At 38.7% G+C, this 21307-nt stretch overlaps 1 protein-coding gene across 3 annotated transcripts in view; it reads left to right on the forward strand.

Annotated features, from left to right (window-relative positions):
• The window catches only part of MGAT4A (alpha-1,3-mannosyl-glycoprotein 4-beta-N-acetylglucosaminyltransferase A), a 68469-nt gene extending 48869 nt beyond the window's left edge, over positions 1 to 19600 (forward strand). For all 3 annotated transcript variants that reach the window (XM_084297751.1, XM_084297753.1, XM_084297752.1), the window contains 7 exons: positions 4241 to 4371; positions 4998 to 5105; positions 5497 to 5690; positions 16095 to 16173; positions 18349 to 18415; positions 19179 to 19291; positions 19462 to 19600. In XM_084297751.1, coding sequence (XP_084153877.1) covers positions 4241 to 4371; positions 4998 to 5105; positions 5497 to 5690; positions 16095 to 16173; positions 18349 to 18415; positions 19179 to 19291; positions 19462 to 19488 — 719 coding nt within the window. In that variant the 3' untranslated portion in view covers positions 19489 to 19600. The remainder of the gene's footprint in view (positions 1 to 4240; positions 4372 to 4997; positions 5106 to 5496; positions 5691 to 16094; positions 16174 to 18348; positions 18416 to 19178; positions 19292 to 19461) is intronic.
• Positions 19601 to 21307: the final 1707 nt, after the last annotated feature.

The raw sequence follows: 21307 nt of genomic DNA on the forward strand, positions 1-21307 counted from the left end.
TAGCTGTGGACAGTCAGGGATCCAGAGCCTGGTGCGGATACAGTCAGTTGATGTTTACCTAGCATCTTCTGACTAGTTGCAGCTGAATGCGTCAGGCTGTGGGTTTTTTTGGTTGGTTTTGTTTTATTTCCCTGGTCAGTCCTGTAACATCACCATATTACCTTATATATATATGTATATATAGTTAGTGTACCCTGTTTCTGTTTTAGATGAAATTAGGATAATTTAAATTAGGGAGAAAGAGTATATTCCTACTCTTTCCCTGTACTCAGCTCTGGTGAGGCCGCACCTCGAGTACTGTGTTCGGTTTTGGGCCCCTCCCTACAAGAAGGACATCGAGGTGCTTGAGCAGGTGCAGAGAAGGGCGACGAAGCTGGTGAGGGGCCTGGAGAACAAGTCCTATGAGGAGCAGCTGAGGGAGCTGGGCTTGTTCAGCCTGGAGAAGAGGAGGCTCAGGGGCGACCTTATCGCTCTCTATAGGTACCTCAAGGGAGGCTGTAGCGAGGTGGGGGTTGGTCTGTTCTCCCACGTGCCTGGTGACAGGACGAGGGGGAATGGGCTTAAGTTGAGCCAGGGGAGTTTTAGGTTAGATGTTAGGAAGAACTTCTTCACTGAAAGGGTTGTGAGGCACTGGAACAGGCTGCCCAGGGAAGTGGTGGAGTCACCATCCCTGGAGGTCTGTAAAAGACGTTTAGATGTAGAGCTTAGGGATATGGTTTAGTGGGGACTGCTAGCGTTAGGTCAGAGGTTGGACTCGATGATCTTGAGGTCTCTTCCAACCTAGAAATTCTGTGATTCTGTGATTCTTACCTCCAGTCTTGTTCTCTGCTTATTTAATTACAGGTAAAGATCCTGTACCTTACCATTCAGGTTTTTAGTGGCATGGTCTGTGAGTGTCTTTTCACCACAGATGACAACTGAAGACTGCAATCTTTGTACTCTTCAGAAGATGAGCTTATCAAACAAAGATGCGGTGCTATGCTGTGTCCTTGAGTAGAGGAAGAAAAGGATTCCAGAGCAGCATGAGTCCAGATAGCTCCTGGAGCAGGATAAACTGTTTCTTCAGGCAGTCAGCTTCCACTGGGGTTGGAACAATAGTGTGAGGATATTTTTTGTCTTCTGGTCCTGTGGTACTGTGCATCTCTGTCACCACATGGAAAGGTCCGTTTCCTGTGGAAGCAGGTGTGACTGACAGACTGCCTCGACAGCTGTCATCCTGAAATGACGGTTTCAGTCCCATAAACACTTGATGAGCCTCTCCGTTTTTAAGCTGATCTTTGATTAGGGTTTCTTGTATTTTTCCCTTCTCCTGTGCTGTGTTGTTGAAAGCAGTAGGCAGAGATGAATCATCAGGAAAATTGGGAGCCCATTTAGCTGGAAGTGTGACAAGCTGAAAGAGCTGTTATTCTGCATGAATATTTTACACAATATTGTACAAATCATTTGATTGTTTCCTACACATTTTTAAATATTTACTTCTACAAATAACGTTAAACAATGTGACAACAATATAAGTATGCAAATAGTAACAATATACTAATAAAAACCATGACATCTTTCCTATGTCTTTAAACAAGAAAGCTCTGCAGCAGTCCTTTGTTTAGTGGGAGTTGTCCCTTGTTTAGTGGGAGCCTCAACTTAGTCACACACCGTATTTTCAAGTGGAGATGTCTATTTGAGGACCTCGTTGCAGCAGGCGCTAGCAAGTAATGTCAATGTTTTTGCAGTAAAAAAAGCAAAATTCAAGGTTTGTGTAAGGGATAAGTTCCTGATTTAGCAATGCCAGGTCAGTTAATGTATGTTACCACACTTCCTTCTCCACCCAACTGCATGAATGGTCTCCTTTATGATCACAGCATCGTTCCAACGGATGAAATAACTGGGGCTTATGTCAGATGCTGCTTCCATATTGTACTGTGTCATGATATAGTGTTTTTTCATTATTATTATTTTTGAAAAAGATCTAAATTTAGTGGTTGGTTGTCTGTCTCTGCTGTTTGTACCTTCAAAAGCTGAACTTGTGTGACTGGACAGGTAACACTTGCAAATTTCAAGCACGTCTCGCATGCTTGAAATTTACAACATGGAAAATAATAGACACACGTCCATAACTCTTCTTCCTCTATTTTTTGCAGACTGAAAATATCTGTTCTTAACAAGACTGTGTTGTAGTACACACTGAATATTTTAGTGGCATCCAGATACATTGCAATGAGTTCTTGTTTGAATAGTTGTTCTGTTTTATTTAGTTTTGCATAGCTGGCAGCTATGGAAGCAAGGACAGCCTGGGAGCAATACAGAGAAATTGTCCGAGCAGCAAGGGATCAGGTTAGGAAAGCTAAAGCCCTGATATAATTAAATCTGGCTATGGACATCAAGGGCAACAAGACTTCCGTAAGTACATCAGTGATAAAACAAAGACTAGGAAAAATCTGTGCCCTCTCCAGAAGGAAATGAGAGACCTGGTTACCTGGGATATGGGAAAGGCTGAGGTACTCAACTTTTTTTCCTCAGTCTTCACTGGCAAGTGCTTTAGCCACGCTGCCCAAGTTACAGAAGGCAAAGGCAGGGACTGGGAGAATGTAGGATTGTCTCCTACAGCAGGTAGGATTGGGTCTGAGACCATCTAAGGAACCTGAAGGTGCACAAATCCATGGGCCCTGAGAAAACTGGTGGATGAAGTTGCTAAGTCACTGTCCATCATATTTGAGAAATCGTGGCAGTCTGGTGAAGTTCCCACTGACTGTAAGAGGGGAAACAACCCCCATTATTAAAGAGGGGAAAAAAGAGAGACCTGAGGAACTACAAGCCAGTCAGTCTCACCTCTGTGCCTGGCAAGATCATGGAGCAGATCCTCCTAGCATCTATGCTAAGGGACAAGGAAAATAAGGAGGTGATTGGTCACAGCCAACATGGTTTCACGCAAGTCATGCCTGAGAAATTTGGCCTTCTACAATGGGGTTACAATATTATTGGATTAGTGAAGAGCAACTGACACCATCTACTGGACTTGTGCAAAGCATTTTACCCCCATGATATCCTTGTCTCTAAATTGGAGAGATGTGGATTTGACAGATGGACCACTGAGTGGATAAGGAATTGGCTGGAGGATCACATTCGAAGAATTGTAGTCAATGGTTCAGTGTCTAGGTGGAGACCAGTTGACAAGTGGTATTGGAACCAGTGCTATTTGACATCCTTATTGGTGACGTGGACAGTGGGAGTGAGTGCACCCTCAGCAAGTTTGCTGGTGACACCAAGCTGTGTGGTGCCGTCAACACGCTGGAGGGAAGGGCTGCCATCCAGAGGGACCTGAACAGGCTTGCGAAGTGGGCACATGCAAATCTTGTGCAGTTCAGCAAGGCAAAGTGCAAGGTCCTGCACCTGGATCACAGCAATCCCGAGCATAAATACAGGCCGAGCAGAGAATAAATTGAGAGCAGCCCTGAGGAGAAGGACTTGGGAGTACTGGGGGATGAAAAAAATCGACATGAGCTTGCAATGTGCACTTGCAGCCCAGAAAGCTAACCATGAGGGAGATGATTCTCCCCCTCTGCTCTCCTCTCAGACCCCACCTGGAGTGCTGTGCTCAGCTCTAGGGCCCCCAGCATAACAAGGACATGTAACAATTAAGAGCAGGTCCAGAGGAGGGCCATGAGGATAATCAGGGCCTGGAGCACCTCTCCTATGAAGACAGGCTGAGCAAGTTGGGGTTGTTCAGCCTGGAGAAGAGAAGCTTCTGGGGAGACCTTAAAGGGGGGCCTAAAAGTACCTAAAGGAGGCCTATAGGAAAGCTGGGGAGGGACTTTTTGTCAGGGAGTGTGGTTACAGGACAAAGGGTAATGGATTTAAATTAAAAGAGGGTAGATTTTGACTAGATATTCAGAATCTTTTTTTCACTCAGAGGGTGGTGAGGCCCTGGAACAGGTCGCCCAGAGAAGCTGTGGATCCCTGGAGGTGTTCGAGGCCAGGATGGATGGGGTTTTGAGCAACTAGTCTAGTGAGGGAGGTGTCTCTTGCCCATGGTGGGGGGGGTGGAACTACATGATCTTTATGGTCCCTTCCAACTCAAACCATTCTGTGATTCTCTGAAAAGTACAGAGTTTTTAATAACATTGAGATTTCAAGTTGTTCATCACTAACGTACCTTGTGATAGCACATATGTATCCATTATCTCAGTGATTTCAAAATACTATATTATCTTTAAAATAACTCCAGTTACTTTTAATGTCATTGCAGGTAAAATGTTCCAGTCTCCAGATATCACTCTTATTGTAGAGTTCATATTTATGTTTTATAAGGAGAAACCCATCGATTGGCTTCTGGACCATATCCTCTGGGTGAAAGTGTGCAATCCTGAGAAAGATGCCGTAAGTTTGATTTATTAAGAAGCTTCTAAAATGCTTTCATGTTAGTGAACAAGTTGAGTTTGGTGAATTGAAGGCTTAGCAAACTGTGTATCCTGAAAGAATCTCTCCTCCTACCAAGATTTTAATCTCAAATATACCTGCAGAGACAGTTTTCAGAAGCATTATAATTGTTGTTTCAGATTTCAGAGATGGATTTGGTAGCTGGTGAAAGAAAAAGTCCAGTTAGTTTCTGTATGTAACACTCCTAAAATAAATTAAATCTTGTAACCCCTGCTGAGGCTCTACAGAACACTACTACTTGGATAACAGTCACAGAGAAGGTTCCAAATGGCGATTAAATAGAATTTTTGTCCTTCATTCCTCAAGTAGTAGCTCCCTTGCTGAAAGACTGAATAAATGAGTTCTGTGCAAGAAGGAAGAGATGTAAATTTCTCCTTTATTAACTAGTATTACATTTGCACAGCGGTCTTGCTCGATTTCTGGAACAAAACCAAGAAGAATTCAATAAATCTAGGTTCTTGTTGAGTCTTTTTGGTTCGTGTAACATCACGTACTTTCAGTAAAAACTCAGCAACCTTCTGTTGAATTTACTAATGTGTTTTTTATCCCTCCCCTCTTCATTTCAGAAACATTGTGACCGACAGAAATCAAACCTACGAATACGCTTCAGGCCTTCTCTATTCCAGCATGTTGGCCTCCACTCCTCCCTGGCAGGGAAGATCCAAAAACTCACAGTTAGTAGCTAAACTTTTCCTTCCTTCCTAGAACAGGCTGATTCGATGAAAAATGTTTTAGCCTTTGAGAAAACAGGCATTTTCTTGGTTAGCATTTTTGTGTTACTGCAGTTGGAATGAAATCTGATTTAAACTGGTTGCTATCAAGTATAAGAACTACCAATCTTAGCTTATTTTTGTTTATATCTGTTAGTGAATATTTTTATTTTTTACTTGATGTCATGTTCATCTTATTACTTAGATTACAAGATCTGATATATGCAAAAATGAGTAATGCATTTATTTTCCTTTTTTTTTCCAAGTGTTTAAGTGTAACCACTTGAGAAAAACAGTAAAAAAATAAAAAAATAAAAATAAAATCTGACCAGCATAATGTTTGTGTTTCAATTAGGATAAAGACTTCCTGAAACCGTTGCTGCATAAAATCCACGTGAATCCACCTGCAGAGGTTTCCACATCTTTAAAAGTCTACCAAGGGCATACCCTAGAAAAAACCTACGTAGGGGAAGATTTTTTCTGGGCTGTCACACCGGTTGCTGGGGACTATATTCTATTTAAATTTGACAAGCCTGTCAATGTAGAAAGGTTAGTAATTATTTGTCTTTGGTCTCATATCTAAAGCTGCTTGCTTGCCAAGACTGCTTGAAGGTAGAATTTGAGGCTGTCATAATAAACTGAAGTGAAATCATCTGGAGTATTTGCAGTCTAGCTGAAACTGTGATCATCAGAGTCTTTTCCTCCAATTCTTTTGCTGATTTAAATGTTGTCTTCCTCTTTACTTTTTCTTTCAATTTTATCTGGAGCTTTTTTGATAAATGCAATTCAAACCCAGTGTTTCTCTGGCAGGTCGTAGGGGAACTCAAAAGAAGTCAGTTTGATTCTGTTTGGTTGGTTGGTCTGCTTCTAATTACAATTACAACTGTGCAACATGGTGTGTGCTACAGAATGTTGTGCCCTGCAGGCTCAGTCCATTGATTGTGCAGACCAGCAGTCTTGCTGGAGCATGTCACAATGTCCCTGTACCTGAAAGTTGGGAACTGTGAAGGGTACCATTAATTTATTTTGTTAGATTTTGCTTTAGGGCTTGAGAAAAAAACACCATGCTAAGACTCCAAGTTGACCTATTTCAAAATTAAAAAGACTTGAAATATAAGTATCTGCGATTTGTTAGAGGACTAAAAGTGACTTTTCCTTTGGATTTACTGTTTTGCTGTTTTGGTTTTCACTGTCTTGCCAACAGAATAGTCCAAGACATACAAAATAAATTGGTTATTTAGTGTCCGTTTAAGTGTTGCTGTGTTAGTAGATTTCTTTTTCCTTTCTTCACATACCTTCTGTGCTTTTTTGAGGTCAATATGTATAGTCTGGTAGAGCAAAGTTTCTTTGGCTCAATTGACTGGCTGCTTTTCTTGTGAAGGAGCCCTTTCTGCAGTTCTGAACTGAATCCAATTAGTCAACTTCTGTGCATGGTACATAATCAAAGACTAAGTCTTCACCTTGGCTTAGCACAACAGTGAGGATCAGTAGTTTCCTTGTTCTGTGTAGTACCAAACCAGTCTGACCTATTAAATTCCAGTTTGTTGTGTGACATGTCAAATTACTCTTCCAGTTGGTTGCTGTGCGTTAAAAGACTTTCTTGGATAGCTTTCACAACAAGATGTATGTGTTGAGAAACATGACTGCCATACCTCCTTGGATTAAAGGCAGAATCTTTTTATATCCTGTGCCAGTAATATAAAAAACCTACATATTTTTCAAATCAAGTGCATGAATTCATTGATTCTTTTTGATCAAGTTTTTCTCTTCAAAGTTATGTCGTGAATGTTATCTTATTTTTTTGTTTGTTTGTTTGTTTTTAAGAATAATACGCCTCTACTCTATGAATAGGGTAACTGTAACCAACAATGTTGATCTTGGGTGGATTGTTGTTCTGTTAGGATGAGTCAAGTGCACAATGGCAATTCTGGAAAGTGTTGCTAGCAAGTGTCTTAGATCAGCCCTGTAATTCAAAAGTCAGCATGCACAAGTCTGAAGAAAATATATATTTTAATATGTCCTACCTTAATGGTGAGGAAGTTGGGGGAACAAGTAAATACTAATTATCTATGCAAAAAAGCTGGTGATGGGTCTGGAGAACAAGTCTTATGAGGAGCGGCTGAGGGAGCTGGGCTTGTTCAGCCTGGAGAAGAGGAGGCTCAGGGGCGACCTTATTGCTCTCTATAGGTACCTCAAGGGAGGCTGTAGCGAGGTGGGGGTTGGCCTGTTCTCCCACGTGCCTGGTGACAGGACGAGGGGGAATGGGCTGAAGTTGCACCAGGGGAGGTTTAGGTTGGATGTTAGGAAGAACTTCTTTACCAAGAGGGTTGTGAGGCATTGGAACAGGCTGCCCAGGGGAGTGGTGGAGTCACCATCCCTGGAGGTCTTTAAAAGACATTTAGATGTAGAGCTTAGGGATATGGTTTAGTGGAGGACTGGTTAGCGTTAGGTCAGAGGTTGGACTAGGTGATCTTGGAGGTCTCTTCCAACCTAGAAATTCTGTGATTCTGTGAAAATGTGGGAAGATGGTGTTCATCATTATGCTTTGAAAAATTGTAGCTAGGGCTAAGATAGTTGTGTCTACCTGATGTGTTAAGAACAGTCTCATCAGTAGAGGATTATACTATCTTTTTTGGTATTTCTACTTATTGAAGAAAGTCATTCCAATTTTAGAAAAAAGGGAGCATCTTGGATCCCATTGCTTTCTCAAAGGAAGTCCACTAATTAGAATGATGTTACGTATTTAGACTTAACTTAGGTTTAGCATTGTTTGAACTATCATTATAGGCCATTTCAATATTTATTATGATTTGTGTTTCTGTTGCCACAGGATCCTCAAAAATACAGTATTTTGCCTTTGTATATATTGTTGTTGTTATAATTATTTTCCCTTCCTTTTCTGTCCTATTAAACTGTCTTTCTCTCATGAGCTTTTCCGAGTTGCTCCCCCATCCCACTGGGGGTGAGTGAGTGAACGGTGGGTGGTGCTGAGCTGCCTGCTCCCTTAAACCACAACAGCATCAGGAAAAGTTGCCCTGTGGGGAGATGTATCTGATGGTGGCAAGTAAAAGCAGAAAAGCCCTCTTGTGTTCGTGAACCTACATAACAGGTGCTGTTTGTTTTATGTTGTTGTTGTTTTTAAAGTAATAGAAAAGCTCCTTGAATTCACACCAAATGTTGTCTGCCAAGTCAGTTGGAGGTGCAGCTGCTTAATAGTTCCAGTAATAAATTCTCCGTAAACAAGCTTTCTCATGGAAATATTTACCACAACTGACAGAATGAATGGCAGGTCTGTTACGGTGTGACAGAACACCAACTTGTTCCTATAGCTCGTTTTTCCGTGCCAACCATTTTGCTGAACTGAATGTAATGTTTCTGTTGAGTGTAGCAGTACAGTAATTAGCTTTCATCAAGTCTTTAAATATTTCATTTCTGAGACCTGAGAATATTGTCAGGGATAACAGTGGCAAGGATCTCTTAATAATCTAAAGTGAGATCTGAACTCGTGTAGTGGAGCAGAAAATAACATTTGTGGCTATTTCATGCAAGACCTACTTGACATATCCTTGCTGAATGTTGAAGTCAAATGGATGTTGATTGTTTTAAGCCACACCTGAAGAACAGGGATGTGTAAATTGAAATAGTCAAAAGTGAAAATTGAAATGTTGCCTAAGTTTGAGCTCTCCATATAGGTTTGACTGACGTAAGTTGGATAATGCACTTGTTTTTTGAAAACACTTATTAACACCAAGGAAGTCCTTGGAAGTGCATAACCTATGGCCATCTTGATCATTGTCAGCTTTTCTGCAATAGCAATTTAGAATGGATATTTACAAAAATAAAGGGTTTCAGAGAAAAAAAAAACAACACACACAACCTCACCAATTTATGTTAATTTGCTTCATGATTTTTGGAATATGAGGCTCATTCTTATTTGTATGTGACTGCTTGGCAGTGTTTGAATATCTTCATGAGGGTTAGTAGAATTTTTGTGGTTTTGAGTGTTTTTGGAGGGGAAGGGAAAACAGGGAGGTGGTGATTTATTTATGTTTTTTATACCCCCTAACACTGCTTTTAACTCTGTAGTTGCCCAGTAGTTGTGTCCTTGCTTTTAACAAGCTGTTGGTCCTAATGTGCTGTTGGTTATTAATAAAGTGATTTTATGAGGCCCAACTTGCTGTCTGGAATTTCAGCTTTAAACTGAAATCTTAATACTTTTGACAAATCAGCTTGTAGATTACATGTACTTCTTTGCTTTCTGATGTTGGCATAGATACTTGATGTGCAGTATTTGAGGTTAATTATCTAATTTTCTGTGCTGTTGACCCTAGAATCGCAGGGAACGTGTGATGTTAACCTTGCACGTATGTCCTATGGTGGCTTCTTGCAACGTATAATTCCCACTCATGCGAGAAATATATATTTGACTATTTAAACTAGAAAATCATTGTATTGTGTGAAGAATATCTTTTCTGGCTCCTGATAACATACAGGTTAATTTATTTGCTTTTAAATTGCTGTGACAGTGCTGAAAATTACCTGCATAAAAGGTGATGGTTGCTTGCCTGCTATTACTGCCACTAAGTTGTAGAGAAAAAGAAGCACAGCTTGTAAAGCATGTTCTCTAGCAGTGAGATTTTGTTTGTTTAAGTAGAATAAAGATGCTAAAAGTGCATCATATCACCTGGCTGTAGATGTATCTAAAGTATAGTTAATTATCTATGTTGTGGGATGCATGTCCTCTTTTTGGAAGGGATCCACAAAATCAAGTGTATTACAAAGGAAAAAAAAGGTTTTCTGTAACAGCTTTCCAAAACTGGCCGTGCAGTGAAGCCTTCTCATTGTTTCCTTTTGCAGTAACAACCACATAAAACCTAGGGAATTATTAAATCATTGGGGTTTGGAGTAACACGGCAGTAACTTGACTAATGCGTAAGCTCTTCGCTGTTCATAAGCACTGTCCAGTACAGAAACTCTCCTTGCACAATGCAGCATGTTCTACTTTTCTTGTGCAAATTTAGCTGCAGTAGCACACAAATACGTGCAGCCACACACAGCCACAATGTGTATGATTTAGAAATAATCTTTGTTCTGATTTTAAATGTGTAATTATGATATAGGTTGTTAAAGCCTAACATCACCTTCATCTTATTAGGCTTTAAGGTGGTATCAGATGATAGAAAATATTTGGAAGTCTCTTAAATTTATTAGAGTTTCTGTATGTTAGTGTATTTCAGGTGGGCTAATGTTTTTAGCATATATGAAAAAAAAAAAAAAAAAAAAAAAAAAAAGAGAGCAATTGAGGACTTGAATTCTGTGTTTACATAAGCTTCTGTACTAATGAGCAGAACATCCTCCCATGGATACCCTGACAGCAGGGATTTGGCAGGCAGGCTCCCAGCCACTGATGCTGTTTGCTCTGGGCATGGGAACTCTGCCCACAACGATGAGGCAAGAACTTCGTAGGAAAAGAAAAATAGTACGGATCAGAGACAGAAGAAGGGAGCTCTCTGAGCCAAGGACATGCTGCTTTCTCCTTAATGGCACTAATATTCCACGTTGGTGTCTTTGGCAGCATTCCTGGGTTTTACTGTTCTTACTCAGAAATCTTAGAGGTTTAATGCAGTTGCCTAAATGTTAGGTGTCAAATGCTACTTGAGATACCCTAAAATGCTTCCCCTGATTTTCAGAAGGGCTTGAGTCTCTGACATGTCACAGGTGCATCTGCCAGCCTGTGAGGATGCCCATACCCAAGGGCATCTCAACTGACAGTAAATGCTGATGTTTAAGAAAACTGAAGGGAGCTCCCGTGTGCTTTCCAGAGAAATAATATTCCAGGTGCATATGTGTATATATAAACTTAAATAAATACAAACACATACATCTACAGTGAAATGTGGAAAGATTTTTTTTTGTTTTATTTATTATAGTTATATTATAAAAGATATATTGCAGCTTTACATATTCATCTGTAGAATATATGTATATGACCTATATAAAACAAATATAAAATCTGAAACTGTCAACATTTCATTGGTTTAAAAGTTTAGCAGAATTAACATTGATGAATAGCGTAAGGGCCGTTTAACTAATGTCGATCAGATTGAGAAAGAGCTAAATTTCTTAAAGAAAAGAGTGAAGATTTCATGAGAGGACTTCTCCCTTTAGTAGTAAAACAAGCCAAAAGCCGGTACTCACCGAAACCCCGCATTAGAAATAGTGAAAATGAATTTAATGCCAAACCCTTTTCTATTACAGTTGACCTGTACGCACTTCAGAGAGCACACTGGAAATTTAGAAAACCATTCTCATAGTCCTCACTGGGACATAATATAAATGTCCATAATATATATTGACAGTGAGGCTGGCTATTTTGGGCAGAGAAAATGAAATCCTACTAAGCATTGTGCATAAAAGTTAATGGGGTAAATGTTCCTTCCCCACCACCTCCCCCCTGCAGTGGTTTTGAATCAGAAGCTGTAACAAGATGAAAACCTCTCCTTGGTTTTCTTGCCTCTTGTGAGTACTTGTGTGTGGGTATATATATAGGCTTGCAGAATTAATTTTATTATTTTTTTTTCCCCAATTATAAGCAATTTTTGCAAAGGAATTGGTGAGAAGCATAAAGGGTAGGAAAAGAAATTGAACCCGAGTGAAGGAAAATAAGTTATTCATCTTTCTTTTATAACACATACAAGAAAAACATAAAAAATAGCGCATGGTTAATACCTGTTTCCAGTGACAGTAAGTCAACATTTCCTGATGAGGGTTCTGGGAAAATGACAGAGTGGGGTTACATTAAATTTCTTTTCCCACATTTGCATCCAGAGAACAAAAATCCTGGATAATGACTCTTGCAGGGGTGACAGCCTTTGTAGAGAGCCAAAAATGTGCTGACTGAATGTTGCTTTTATAGAAATTCACACTGTGCGGAATTTAAAACTTGTCCTGCTTGTTGATAGCAGATTGTGCAAAAGTGGAAGGAAACATTTCCTCCCTGCCTTCCTATCTCTTACTTTTTCTGCAAAAGGGATATACTAACATATCAAACTGCTAAAAAGAGACGTAAGGAGGATATGCAGAGAAAAAGATTTGATTCCTGATATTTACGGCGGACAAAGGCCTGTGTTCATAAATAGATTCTTAGAATATTTTTGTATAATATCAAGTGAGATAAGACTTTTGTTTCTTTCCAAACAAAAATGTATTGGTAGTGGATGTGAATTTTATGCTTTTCTTGGGTGTATTATTTCCTTTTATAAAGCTGCTATTTACTGGTAAGTTTTCTTGTGTGTCCTGTTCTCTGCTCTGTTTTTAATGGCTCAACAAAGCAGAAGATGCATAGAATTGCGCTTTTGTTTTTAAAAAAAAAACTAACACAATTAGTATATTTTTTTTTCTGAATAAGACATAAAAGGCAGTAAGACACCCTTGTTAATGCCTAAAAGGAAACATATCAGGTAACTGAGAGAATAATGTTTTCCTAAGTCTAAATATGCTTTGATGTGGGGGCAAAGAAGATACAACCCCTCCATTAGTGAAGTAAGAGAAGGGTAAAGATGTGTACTTGCTTTGTTCTTGTTGTGGTTTTGTTGTTTTTTTGTTTGTTTTTGTGTCAAAAGTGCAAGTGATGAACTAGTACTGAAAGATGGAAAAGTTTAGCTATTTAGCAAATACTAAAGGTAACTAAAGTTAACGGCATTGGCAAGCTGATGACGTCTTTTGTCAGTGTATTAATGATGATCGTGCTTCTGTCCTTCCATTCCTCTGTGTTAGGATGTATATGAACACTGGTTTAGCTGAGTGGTTTTATTTTTATTTTCATTTTTATTTTTACTTTTTTCCTGTGGCTGACTTGACTGTATAGGTGAGTCTAGTTCCAAAGCAGAAGTCAAACCCGCAGCTTTCTTATTCAAATCACTCAATATGGAAACTGAAATCTTATTTGCAACTTGGCTCCCTTTTGTGTGTGTTTGTTCTTTAACCTTTGTTGCTCTTTTAATTTTATTGTGCAGGTTTTTATGTGCCACATGAGATGTTAATGTTTAGCATCCTCTTTTACCCTCTTATTACACTGAGGTCAAGAACAAAATGTACGTGAGCTGGTTCATACATCTAGGAACTTCTGGCAGATAGGAAGTTGTGGCTATTTTTGAATATGTACAGTAGCTAGTCACTATATTTGACCCTTGCCTCTTTAAAGAGAGACTGAAAATGGAGAAACGTCCTCTGAAGTTCAGGTGCATTGGTATTTCACTTAGCAGTTGTGAATTAGAGTTACTTTTTGCTGATGACTTCCATCAAGAATGTCCAAATTTGCTCATCTCCTTGTCTTGTAATTAAAGCAAGCTGTGAAGTAATGTTTTATAAGGCTTATTATTATTATTATTATTATTATTATTATTATTATTATTATTATTATTATTATTATGTTAATATGTATTTCTTTGGGATTAGTATATTTAGAGGTCAGTGGCTTTCAGAATTTTAATTGGAAAGAACAGTTCAGAAGGCATTAGGTTTAAACAGCAGGTAGACAAAAGGTGTCTTTGAGTCAACCCCAGGAAAAATGTCAGGTAACCAGCAGATTAAAAAAAAACACCACGTTTTTAGTATTTACACAGGCTGTCACCTGCAAATCCCAGGACAGATGTCAGAATAACTTAGCCAAAAGCACAACTACTTCTGTGGCTTTCAGTTTCTGTCTTTCAGTCTCCAGAAAAACATTTCGTTAGCCTGAAATCTTTATGGTTTTGCAGTGTGTCGGGGAGGCAAGTTTTATAAAAGAACAGCTAAATGATGCTTCTTGCAGAAGCTGTAGAACAGCAACTCGTTTGTAAATGAAATGTTATTCCTAAGCAAATTTTCTAATTCATAAATTTTATTTCTGAGCAAAAGATTGACTATAGACACGAGCTGTGTATGTGCATTCATACTTCTATTTTTAATTTCTGGGTAACTTCTGTCTAAGTAGGTGTTATCTGACAAATGTTCAGGCAAGGCTCAGATTTAAAAATGCCCCTTCTGTTCTAAACATAATCTTAAGTAAGATGGGGAACATATGCATATGTTATAAGTGTATGTGCATATGGCAAACATACTGGAAAAGTGGTTTTGACTACATGGAAATCTGCAAATCCGTTTTTATTACTTCCATAAATTGTTTCAGCTTTGTGCCAGTTTTTGAGCTCGGTGCCCTAATGGCACAGTATCTGCGGGGAGCGCAGGGGGAGAATCTCCTCCCCCTTTAATTTCAGAAGTCGATAGCACAGTCAGACAAACAGCTGGCTGTGTTGTTCTTAAACCAAAACCAACCCAAACCACCACCTGCCCCCACAGCACCCCCGAAGCATTATCTTCTGTTGAGAGAGCAGGGTCACAGAGGAGGGTTATTTTTAATTTTTGTGGCTTTTTAGGTGTGTCTTCTCAGAAATGAGATTTGTGAAATAGAAAGCGCTACAGAAGAGTACTGCCCCTGGGGTTTGGTAAGAGAGTGTGATGTTTGCCTCTCAGATGCAAGTGTTCAATCTCTGGCATTTAAAAATATAAATCTTTGGATTTTCGGTGTTTTAGTGAGAAGAATTTAGAAATAGGAATCAATGTAACTTTCTTAGATCTGAGCGTGTGATTTTTACTCCTCTTCTGAGCCCTTATAAAAGACATGCCTCCGAGTGTCTGTGTATTTTTAAATTATTTCCTGTCATGTTAGGATCACAGACCCTTCTAATTCAGGGTCAGAGAGCTCTGTTTTCTTCTACTTTCTGACTTGTAGCTATGGAGAACGGATTAATGACAAGTACTTACCTGGTTTCAGACATACTAGATAAACTGGAATTTACATCTCCAATTACATCTTAATAAATTGCAAATTGAGCTAATGTTTGTAATTTTAATCAAGTGAACTAATCATCTTAAGTGAATTAATCATCTGAACTAATTTTGTCCCTGGCTGGTGATGGATTTAATGTAGAAGATAGTGCTTACTGTTTATTTCTCCAGTTTCCATCTGAAGGAAGGTTTGAAATGTGTTGATGGATTGTTACATATTCATTTAAATGCATTAAAAGGAAAATAGGTTTGTTAAAAGTGGCATTTGAGTAGGTGTGATATGTAAGTAGTTTTCAGATAGTAATCTGAATAAGCTCCTCTGCAGTCTACTAGAAAAAAATGTCAAGGAATAATTTTTCAAGCATTGATACCACCTAGTGGTAAAAAAAGATTGTTACTTATTTGCATAGCGTGTGGATTTGACATCAAAAATACTATCAAGTTTGTGCTATATATAAAGAAATGTAAATGACACCCTGTCTTTTGTAACATTATCTACAGGTGCATAGTACTGCAAAAACTGTTGGAGAGGGGGTAGTTAGATTTCTAAGACTTGCTCTTCACCAGGTGGTATGTGTAGGGATGGTTTTGACACAGTTTTTGACATACTCTGCTCCATTAAACCAAAAAAAAGTTCATTAAATGCACATCTGAGTGAGGGTAACTTTGTACAGGCTTAAAATAATAATCCTTCTCTGTGTATACCTGTAAAAATGATTTTGTAAAAATAATAATCTGTCTTTGGAAAATAATTTTGTATCCAGATAAAGTTAGGCTGTGTGTATGGGCTGGGCGTTCCTGGCACAACCATTAATGAGAGTGTGCAGCGAACCAGAGCAGTGAACTGCTCTTGGGGAAAACTAGCCTGGCAAAGGAGTTGCTGCAGATACGTTCCCTGACCTGGCTCTGAACGGATCTGCAGAGTTCATTCTGCTGGCACAAGGTGGGGGTGACCCATGGTGGGAAGCATCTGTTACTTCTTATCGTCAGCTGATGTAGGTCCAGTATAAAAGCAACATCATTGTAAAACATACAAAGTGATTATTAACATATAAGGTTAAATTATTAACACGCACAGCTAAGTCTGACTGATGTATGCAAGCTGTTTCTCCTTTTCATTTGCAGGTACTTGTTTCACAGTGGCAATCCAGAGCACCCAGGAGATATACTTCTAAACACAACAGTGGAAGTTCTGCCTTTTCAGGTATGAATGTATTGATTTGTCTCTTCTCTATTATAGGATAAAAGCAAAATCTCCTAATTGTATTGATTTTTATTTATTTATTTTTTTTTTTAAGCTGGGTAAGGGAGGCATGAATGCTTCTTTTATAACTGTAGGCTTTTGATGCTCTCATACTTTTTTTTTTTTTTTAATTGGATCTGTTCACAGAAAGCTAATGGAACTATTCAGATCTTCATTTAAAGTACAGCCTGCTGTATGTGCTGTTGGTAATTTGGAGGTGAACAAACTCATTTTCTTCCAATTCACTGTTACTATTTAAAACAAAAAATAACCAACCAGTCTGCCATCTCCAATGTATTTTGGAAAATGGGAAAACTATGTCAAACTCCTTTTTGACTTATTAAAAACAAAACAAACAAACAAAAAACCCTCTTGGTTCAGGAATTGACGTGCATCTAAACCATACCACAAATACCTTATAGGTACTTCAGTATCTGGATTCTCAGACTAAGTCTGAATTTTATTTTAGGAGGGCACTATACTGTCTAGAGTATATTCTTGCTTGAAAACAGATGATACAGGTTCTTTTTCTTCAACTGAATATAGTACCTGATCATTTATATCACAAAAACTATGTGTGAAGATTAAGATATTACTTCAAATAGGTTTATTTTATTTAGTCTTAAAACAGCAAAGTATTTGTCTTCTCCCATACACCTCATGTGGGTATCTTAAGATTTGTGCTTTAAGTGCTATTCAAAAACCAACCAACCAAACACAAATGATCATGGAGGGATTCATTTCACTATTCTTGTAGTCCACTGTCCTGGAAGTGAGAAAAAAAAATAAATACAGATTTCTGACCAGCTCCATCTCCCAGTAGAAGTTTGATTGTAGTTACATGACATGATACCTGGGCTATCATGTTGTACTATATAATTTAAACAATTTTGCTTCTCAAGACCTCTGTACCTTATAGGTAATTCAGTGTCTGGATTCTAAATCTGTTCCTTTCCCTGATAACTGATTTTTCCTGATAACTGATATACCTTTCCTCAAGGAAATATATTCAGCCATAAAACCAGCAGCAGCCCTTCCCTCATCTGGCCCCAAGATATCACGGAATGGTTATGTCTGGCTTTTGGATGCCCCTCAAATGGGGACATCCATTAAGCACATAATGGTCCCAAACTTCCCTTGCTATTGATGCAACATGGGGGGAAAAGTGAACAAGAAATTCTGTACCTGGCCAATTCCTAAGCCAGTGGTGTCACCAGTACAGAGACAGCAGCTGCAGAACGATAGGTGCTGTTTTGAGAGAAGGATTTCTCCAACATGGACTTGAGTAGAGCCAGAAGCCCATTCACGTACTTCTACTCTGATCCCCCATAACCAGAAATCGGGTTGGGGGCTGGAAGAATCCTTAAAAAAAGTGTTCCTAGACTGGATTTGTCAAGGAAGTCAAGCAACACACTCAGTAAATAAATAAAAATCCACCAGAGCAAAACCAAACCAAACTGCTTTTCAGCACCATCCCTTCAAAGCAGGAAACAACAAAAAGCTGATGGATTTAATCTCCTGGGCCTGTCAAGAATTTTTAATTGATTCCTAGGAAATTTTTATGGGGGTCTTTTAGTACTGGGTCATGTGATTCTGCTTGCAATTTCCAGGCTGTTTCTGAAGCTCTGGTCTACAATTTCATTTTTCTGTTCTTATTAAAGAAGTTCATTGATATCCACTCTTTTTAGTAAGGTGGTGATAATTGAAATGCTTCCCTGGCTGGTCTGAGGGCTTTTCATTTTGCCCAGATTCTTATATCAAAACGTGAGCTGCAAGCTTCATTTGTCATGAGAGAAATCTGGCTCAGACACAGGAAAAGAAGGCAAGGTTTTGCCTTTGCTTTTCTTCTGCTCTGTGTGCCAGTATCTGCTGTGTATTCTGTTCATGTGGCAATTAGCATATCAGTTAAGTGGGGCACCTGAACTACTTCCTTTTTCTACCTTGAAGCCAAATACAGTTCAGTTCTGGAGCACTGCTGCTTTTTCATTTCTGTGTTGGTTTGTCTGAGGCTATAAGTAACTATTCTAGGCTTGTTCGTAATTATTTAGAATGGGTGGATGCTGGATACACACTTGACTTTCACTGGCAAAGTTGTATGTCAAAATAAATGATCTTATCTGTGCTTTGTTGTCGTAGAATGAAGAATTGGTATTGAGCAAAGAAACCAAAGACAAACGCCTAGAGGATGGTTACTTCAGGATAGGTATGACACAGACAGCAGTGCTTTTCTGTTATACATGTAGGAAGACGTATTTTGTTACTTTTGCACACATTGAGACACTTTAATTAAAAACAAGACAAACCTAAAAATGAGTTTTTTCATCCTTCATTTTGGGTGTGTGACCTTGTGTAGGCTTTCCTTACTATTGCTTCTGATATTTCTTCTTTGAGACTGATGCTCTAGCGCCACTCTTACTTGGTTTGCAGCTACACCCAACTTCTCTGCCAGAGCAGATACACTTAAGTTAGTGTAGAGGCATCTCCAGGTTGCTTAAGATCACCTCTTATGTCCTGTGACTGCACAAGTGCCTCTCTGTGAGCTGTTGTGCTTGAGTGTGTGCCGTCAGGGTCTGGGCTTGAACCAACCCTCCAAGCAGACGATCAGCTCTCTTGTTGTGGGATGAGATTGGCGTTTCCATAGCCAAGCAGCTGCTGGGGCAAGTGGCAGGATACCCGTTCCAAGGAGGAGAAATTTTACTCATGGGTTGTATTTAGCTTCTTGGACATAGGTTGGGCATCCCTGTTACAATGAAAGCAAGCTTATTTTTATCATATGCATACTTTAAGTCTAAATTCTAACTAGGCTTTTAAATTGGATTCTTATCCATCCTAATATAATTGAGGATTCTTTAAATGGGAGTACATTGGGCATGAATGGTGTCCCATGTAGATGCATTTTTCTGGGCATAGATCCTGTACTTTGTTAAGAGGAGTTAATGGAGGATATGCTTTCACTTCTTTTGCAGGGAAATTTGAAAACGGTATAGCTGAAGGAACAGTTGACCCCAGCCTAAACCCTGTTTCGTCATTCCGGCTTTCAGTAATACAAAATTCAGCAGTATGGGCGATTCTGAATGAGGTGAGAGGTGGTATATTTTTTAAAAAATAAAAAGGCAAATGTGAGATTTCATTCTTTCGGTGTGTTTGACACTCAGAATTTTAGCTAGCGCTGAGAACATTTACCTCTGATTACTAAGAGAACCACAGTGTCCTTAAAATATAACTTTATTTCTGATTTCTTTGTTTCAGATCCATATTAAAAAGATTACAAACTGATCATCGAATTCTGCTCTAGAGGAAAAAGAAAGAATCCTTGAAAACTTTTCCTGTAAAATCTGACATCCTTAACAAGTCATAAATTGAAAATACTGAGCATGCACCTTATCCCAAATTTCTTTCATTTTCACTTGAACTCTACCTCTTGTGAAATCTACTGTAGATGAGAAGATTGTATTTATCCCTTCTTGTCTGATCCATCCAGAAACTGATGCTCCACACTGATATTGTTCATCCGAGGCCTAGGTTGCCCTCCACTTTAATGTGACTTCACCATCTTACGGTTGCAGAACCCTACTACACTTAATCTGTACTATTTTGATAGTATAGTAATATAGAGAAGTTGTACATATTGTTACATTCCTGGAAGAAGAAGAAAAATATAATTATTGTTAAATATGTTTTATGAAGGGGGTACTTTCGGAGTTCCATTTATTTTCTATAACAAGAACCCTCTTTTATAGATTGTCAGGGATATATATTAAAAATGTTAGGGATATTTAATTTATTAAAATAATTTGAAAAGTACATATTTTTATGCAGTAAAATTTTAAATTGATATAGTTTTTTTTATGAATTCTCTAGTTTAAGTTATCTTTCTACATTTTTCTTTGGAGATGCAAACATAAATTAATACCATATTTCAAATATACTGCCATGTTTAAAAAAAAAATAGATTAAGTTTCTAAATTATGTAGTTTTGTACACAGAATCTGAATTATGTTCAGTGGCATTAACAGAGTTCTGAAGAGCATTATTCTTTGGAGCTATGAATTTCCACTATGTACAGTTTGTAGCCACATGGAGAGCATGTTGAAATGTCTTATTTCATATTATGTACTAAATCTGCAGTGATTTTAGATTTAATCCATTGCATTTTAGAAGGATTTTTCAATTCCTAACTGTTCTTTCTTAAAAAAAAAAAAAAAAAAAAAAAAAAAGAAGAGGAAAAAGAAAAAAAAAAATCTTTTTAGACATTTCCTAGCCTGGACAAATTCATTTTCTGTACTACAAAAATCAGTCCCCAGCTTTCCTTGGAGTGACAGAGGTTAACCTCTTTAAAAAGAGTTAGTAGTAATTAGGTATACTTGATCTACAGCAGTATCCTCTTAAGCAGTTATTGCAGTATTTATTTTAGATACGTGCCAGTGAATAGTTCTGGTTTACTTTTATTTTGTTCCATTGTTCAAGAAAAAGGTTTCAGTTTGACTCTTTTTATCGATCAGTGTAATAACTCGCACTAATTTTACTAAGAACTGAATTTGGCCTCAAGTTAGTACCCTGCCTTTTCGTTTCAAGGGAAACAACAGTGATCTTGAATCAGAAACTCTGTCAGGAACATGAAATGGTTCGGATTAAATCCAGAGTGGATTTGTTGCAGTACTAATGCTGCCACTGTTCTTGAGTTCTGCTTAGGTGCTAATGTGTAAAGGACACAGGCATGGAAAGATTTAAGTTACCCAGTCAGAAATGGTCGGGAAGGAAAGAGGCAGGAGCTCCTCTTCACTAGGAATGAAGTGCCTGAGTGACACTGGAGGGGGGCTGCTGCCCTGGCCTGGGGATTCTCAGCTGCTGTGAACCGGCCTCCTTGCGCTGACGTCTGGAAAGGTGGCACAGTTCTTGCAGGGTGGAGGAACTCCCTTATCCCCAACAGCTCTGTGGCCAGGGCACAGACATGGAAAACTGCTGCGGGGTCCCTAAACTAGGGCAGGGATCTTGAATTCGTGTCTCCAGCAGGAATGTTCTAATGGGTTTGGTCTCTTTTTCATGACCTATTAACAAGGATTAGGAACCTAAACCTGAGTCTTCATCAGTGCAA

Source organism: Netta rufina (genome assembly GCF_964035555.1).
Source record: "Netta rufina genome assembly, chromosome: 1".
NCBI classification, from domain to species: domain Eukaryota; kingdom Metazoa; phylum Chordata; class Aves; order Anseriformes; family Anatidae; genus Netta; species Netta rufina.